Below are 6,000 nucleotides of genomic sequence, written 5' to 3' on the forward strand. Positions count from 1 at the left end.
TTCCCCCTCTCTTTCCCTTCCCCCCTCTCTTTCCCTCCCCTCTCTCCCCCTCCCCTCTCTCCCCCTCCCCTCTCTCTCCTCCTTCCACCCCCCCCTACCCCCCAATGTTTTGCTGTGTTTCTCCCTTTCACTCTCTCCCTATCCCTTTCTCCCTCTAGGCATTGCCTCAGTTACCATACAATTGCAAGGGTTGCCAGTACCACTTCAGGTAAACAACTTTACTATTGCGGGATCGCTCAGTCCCACACTGACAACGTCTTCACAGTTGAGCACGAGACCTGATATGGAAGCCATAAGCTTCGGTTTGGCTGATGCGTGTCAAGGGAACGATGCCGGATTTATAACGGCAGCAGTTGGTAAGCACGACATCAGTATTTCCTTTACTGATTTACATAGTATGTTTTAAAAATACCAAGAACTCAAGTTTTCAGTAGTTTTCAATGCCCATTGTCCCAATACATTGGTGTGAGGGAGATTTCAAATGGTGGAGAGAATTGTAATCTTATAAAAATAATAGATGCATTCAGACAAGTTTCCAGGAATTATATTGGTTAACGCCCATCAGTCGAAATCTGACGAGAGAGCCCTTTCTGGCTGACAACAAATAAAGATGGACAATTAGTACCCCCTCCCCACCCAATCTTTCACTTTTGACACCATTGCAGTTGTTAGTCAACACAAGATCATACCATCATAAGGAATAGGAGCAGAATTAGGCCATTCGGCCCATCGTTACTCTGCCATTCAATCATGGCTGATCTATTTCTCCCTCCTAGCCCCATTCTCCTGCCTTCTCCCCATAACCTGTGACACCTGAAGGAGCTTTGAGGATCTGGGGATTCATCCTAATTCAACTTCAATCATTCTAAGTTAGTATTGAGTTATCTTGGTTATTTGGTTGATGAAGAATGGTTAAAGCTATATTTAATAACTGTTGCCCCTACTCTTTCTGAGCACTTTGATGAGTGTCCCTTTTGGGATTGCTTTACCCAGTGTTTTATAGTTTCGAGATTTAAAAAAGGACACACGTCGGTTCCCAGTGCAAAGGCAGCTTTATTCATACACACACACACGCACCCACACAGTTAATCATGCAATACTTTAGGCTCTATTTATCCGTCCCGAATTACCATCTGTCACATTTGGTGTTGATCGCCGGTATCTTTACTGGGCTCCCAGAGTGCGGGGTTTTCTACTCTTCATGAAGGTTGGTCTCCATCTCCTGTTCACACACTTGATTGGAGCTGACAAAGTAAACTTTTGCTGGTTGTGATCCTCGCTGGCTGCTGTTCAGGTTCTTCTCTGCTGATTATACTGCTGATTGGTATATTCAATCATGGCTGATCTATTTCTCCCTCCTAGCCCCATTCTCCAGGGTGACTTGGACAGGTTGTGTGAGTGGGCGGATACATGGCAGATGCAGTTTAATGTAGATAAGTGTGAGGTTATTCACTTTGGAAGTAAGAATAGAAAGGCAGATTATTATCTGAATGGTGTCAAGTTAGGAAGAGGGGATGTTCAACGAGATCTGGGTGTCCTAGTGCATCAGTCACGGAAAGGAAGCATGCAGGTACAGCAGGCAGTGAAGAAAGCCAATGGAATGTTGGCCTTCATAACAAGAGGAGTTGAGTATAGGAGCAAAGAGGTCCTTCTACAGTTGTACCGGGCCCTGGTGAGACCGCACCTGGAGTACTGTGTGCAGTTTTGGTCTCCAAATTTGAGGAAGGATATTCTTGCTATTGACGGCGTGCAGCGTAGGTTCACTAGTTTAATTCCCGGAATGGCGGGACTGTCGTATGTTGAAAGGCTGGAGCAATCAGGCTTGTATACACTGGAATTTAGAAGGATGAGGGGGGATCTTATTGAAACATATAAGATAATTAGGGGATTGGACACATTAGAGGCAGGAAACATGTTCCCAATGTTGGGGGAGTCCAGAACAAGGGGCCACAGTTTAAGAATAAGGGGTGGGCCATTTAGAACGGAGATGAGGAAGAACTTTTTCAGTCAGAGAGTTGTGAAGGTGTGGAATTCTCTGCCTCAGAAGGCAGTGGAGGCCAGTTCGTTGGATGCTTTCAAGAGAGAGCTGGATAGAGCTCTTAAGGATAGCGGAGTGAGGGGGTATGGGGAGAAGGCAGGAACGGGGTACTGATTGAGAGTGATCAGCCATGATCGCATTGAATGGCGGTGCTGGCTCGAAGGGCCGAATGGCCTCCTCCTGCACCTATTGTCTATTGGTGATACCCCTGATGTGGCCTTCCAGAAACCTCTCTGCTTGGTTAGTTGAATATCCCTTCCACCCACCCACTGTGCCCCCTCAACGGATCACAGGTTTGAAGGAGGCTTTGAATGCACCCCTCCAAATAAAGGAGAGGCAAGAAACCAAGACTACATTGAGTCCGCTTCCCTATTCTTTCTCTATCCCTGAACCGATATTTATATTGAATTATCAATCACCGATCAATGAACCTGCAAGTGGTCAGTAACACCGGTTCTTGTCATAGTATCACTAACTTGTGAGCTCTGACTGAATGTCTGGCGGCCCAGCTGGTTTAAGATCAGCTTGACTAACCTTCTCATTGGTCCCAGATTCCTGTTTTAGAGAGTGCTTGGCCACACAAATGTGCTGATAGTTCTATAACAACATATGAGATAAGATTAGCTGACGTTATTTGAGTCATGTTTGTTGTTATGAGAATTTCCATGTAATTACAATGAATTTACAGTACAGGAAATATGTTTCTTGATGTGTGGGAAGGAACTGCAGATGCTGGGTTAAACAGAAGATAGACACAAAATGCTGGAGTAACTCAGCAGGACAGGCAGCATCTCTGGAGAGAAGGAAAGGGTGACGTTTCTTTCGCTCCAGTCCTGCTGTGTTAATCCAGCATTTTATGTCTTATGATGTTTCTTGATATTCCTCAGATGTTACTTTTTCATACCTGATCATTAAGCTCTGGATGATGGCCTGACAGTTCATGGGAATACACATCAGAAGTGACTTAACCAAGCTGAGGTTGTACACCTCACAGGAACCATTTAAGGAGAACATTGGTTGAGGGAATTTGTTTGCACATTTCATTACTGGAAACATGACAGACAAAAAGAACTTGTTAGTAAACTTGTTGTAGATTGAGACTGAACTACAAAAAAAAGTATCAGTCGTGGATCACAAATCTTGCAATTACATTTTTATTTGTTTTATTATATGTGTCACCCTAGATGACGACGTTTCTTCATTCATGATGCCGAGAATAGTGAATGTAACGTCCTTGGCAACTGGGGAAGCCTCATTGCTGAATCTAGAAGAAGCGAATGATTCTTGTGCACTGGTTCCACAGCCACTTGATTTCAGCATGAAAAGGAGGAAGCACGCATCACAAGAACAGCTCAGTCCTATGACCAGTAAGAAACCAAATTTGTCCACTATAAAAAGCAACTCGCAGTCATCTGGGCAGTTTACTGCACCTGATGAAAGTGAGGTCATGTCGTTTCTTGTTTCATCAGAAGCCACAGAATCCAAATGTGCCCAGCAACAAACCAGACAAACTGCAGCTTCTCCTTCAATGAATGATGACAAGAACGCTGAGTTACCCAAAGCACTGGATCTGTCTGGTTTGCCCGATGGAACCGCAATGTCTTGTGCAAGGCATTCTACAAATCAAGATTTGGTCCCACAGGAGTCGACGTCTGTGACTGAGATACTTGGAGATAAATTGGAACTGGAGGTTATGAGTGGCCGAATGCAGGCGTGCAATATGGACAAAGCTGGTGGGCAGACTGACAGAGATGCAGAACTATCAGCATCTCAGCTTCTCGAACCATTGTTGAAAACAAATAGCTCAGCAAATGATGACATGGTGGACACTGAGGGATATGAGCCATTCACTTCACTTTTAAATGAACTTGCATTTTTAAATCAGCATTTCTCTGATGAAGAAAGTCCAGATAATTCAATGTCCGACAACCACACATTGAGCTTTATTAACAGTGGAAACCAAGGGGACAGCATGGATGAATTGTCGTTGATCCATGGACCAGTAAGACTGGTGGACATCGATGCTGTTGACAGTGCAACAGTACTGAAGCAAGTGGCAGGGAGGGAGAGTGATGGCTCCACCAGTCCCCTGTTGTTGCAGCTGGAAGGAGAAGACTTGAATGTTGAACAATTGCTTGGTGATGAGATTCCTGTGGATTCTCAGAGTGAGTTGGATAATTGCAGACTGGACTTTGAGGGCAACTCTCTGAGTGGTCCAAACAATTTAGTAAACGTTTCTCCTCCCCCACTCATCCATATGAAAATACCCTCCTCTTCAACAAATACAGAGATCCCAAGTTCTTTGGATCTGCTCTGGAGACCCATGCCGAAGCTGGCACCACTTGGTTTAGTTAGGGGATCTGGGAAAGGTGAATCATCAGAACAGACTGAGTCAGAATCTGAGAATTCTCCAGAGAGTAGCAAGCCCATGCCTGCTTTGGCTCGGATCCCCTCCCCACAACAAACCAGCACGGAAGGTGGTCCAGAAGTTGCTTCGGAAGAACACTAGAATGTCAAAATTACTTCATTTTTGCTTCTTACCAGCTCAGTAATTTTACAGAAAGCAAAAGTATGTTCGATCTCTCCAATGGGGAGTTTAAATATGAAATTGAGATTTGGAGATCTGTGGTGATCATATAATGAATGTTATTAAATTACCACATGCAGGATTGGGTAATGGATCTGATGTACAGTTTCTGGTATTGTCCGTCATGGTGTTACGCTGATCGTGGCTGAATGCTGCAGTGCTATCATTTGCAGGGAGTTCAGCTAAAGCTAGGTTTTCCTAGTTCTGTCTTGCTGCGTGGAATCTCCAATTTAACTAATTTAGAGAATTTTTGTGTCGTTTTTAAAACTATCTTAAGCATAGAGATTCCAAGCTTAACTTTCTGGGAACCTTTTTGTATGTAACTTGTATAATGAAATTTGAGCTTTGCTTGCTAGAGCAATCATTGATCTGTAGCAAAAGATTACTTTCAGTGTTTTGATAATCTAAAGTTCTGAAAAGATGTTGGGGCATTTGAAATGCACAAACTACCTTTTGAATTTCTTAATACTGGAACAAATGTGATTTAAATTGTGTATTGTGTTAAAATGAATTTTGTTGTGCAGCAGAAGTTAAGCCGACAAATCTAATGTTTGGTGCTTATTGGAAGATGTGTAAATACTGCATTTCACAATATGGTTTTTAAAATGTGTAGCAGAGACTTTTCTTAAGTTTTTTTTTTTGTTTTTGTCGAGATCCCATTTTTTAAGGTAATTCATACTGCTAACAGACCTGATTAGAACCTCCTGTGGTAAGAGGGCTCATGAGGCCTTGCAATAAAACAACTAAAATCAATATATTTTGTATTGCAGACATTTTACATATTATTGTACCTTGCTTGTACTGCAGTGAAAGGAATCATTAGACTCATAATTGTTCAATTACCTCTTTATAATGACAAATCAGTGCTGTGCATCTCCCCAACGTTGTCTGGAAGTCCCATAAAGATCTTTACTTTTGAGGTTTGCAGAATAACGATGGACGATTTTAAGTTGATGGCATTGATGGGATACCACAGTACGTGGCACTCGTCCAGTGCAGGGGAGTATTGCTACAATGAGAGGCTGCAGAATAAGAGTGCAGCGATGGCATTGGAGAGGACTGGGCAGCCAGGTGAAGAACAGTAACTGCAAGTTTGAGTGGTGCAGCGGTAGGGTTGCTGTCTTGTAGCGCCGAAGACCTGGGTTCGATCCCAATTATGCGTGCTGTTTATGTGGCGTTTGTACGTTCTTCCCATGACCGCGTGGGTTTTCTCTGAGATCTTCGGTTTCCTCCCACACTCCAAAGTCATATAGGTTTATAGGTTAATTGGCTTAGTATAAATGTAAATTGTCCTTAGTGTGTGTAGGACAATGTTAATGTGCGGGGATCACTGATCGGTGCGGAATCGGTGGACCAAAGGCCCTGTTTCCGCGCT

At 43.4% G+C, this 6,000-nt stretch overlaps 1 protein-coding gene across 7 annotated transcripts in view; it reads left to right on the forward strand.

The window, feature by feature from the left end:
* mgaa (MAX dimerization protein MGA a) overlaps positions 1–5,378 on the forward strand; it is a 90,341-nt gene extending 84,963 nt beyond the window's left edge. For all 7 annotated transcript variants that reach the window (XM_078406148.1, XM_078406151.1, XM_078406154.1 and 4 more), the window contains 2 exons: positions 159–356; positions 3,223–5,378. In XM_078406148.1, coding sequence (XP_078262274.1) covers positions 159–356; positions 3,223–4,547 — 1,523 coding nt within the window. In that variant the 3' untranslated portion in view covers positions 4,548–5,378. The remainder of the gene's footprint in view (positions 1–158; positions 357–3,222) is intronic.
* The last annotated feature ends 622 nt before the right edge of the window (positions 5,379–6,000 follow it).

The sequence above is a fragment of the Rhinoraja longicauda genome, chromosome 10, assembly GCF_053455715.1.
Source record: "Rhinoraja longicauda isolate Sanriku21f chromosome 10, sRhiLon1.1, whole genome shotgun sequence".
Classification (NCBI taxonomy): domain Eukaryota; kingdom Metazoa; phylum Chordata; class Chondrichthyes; order Rajiformes; family Arhynchobatidae; genus Rhinoraja; species Rhinoraja longicauda.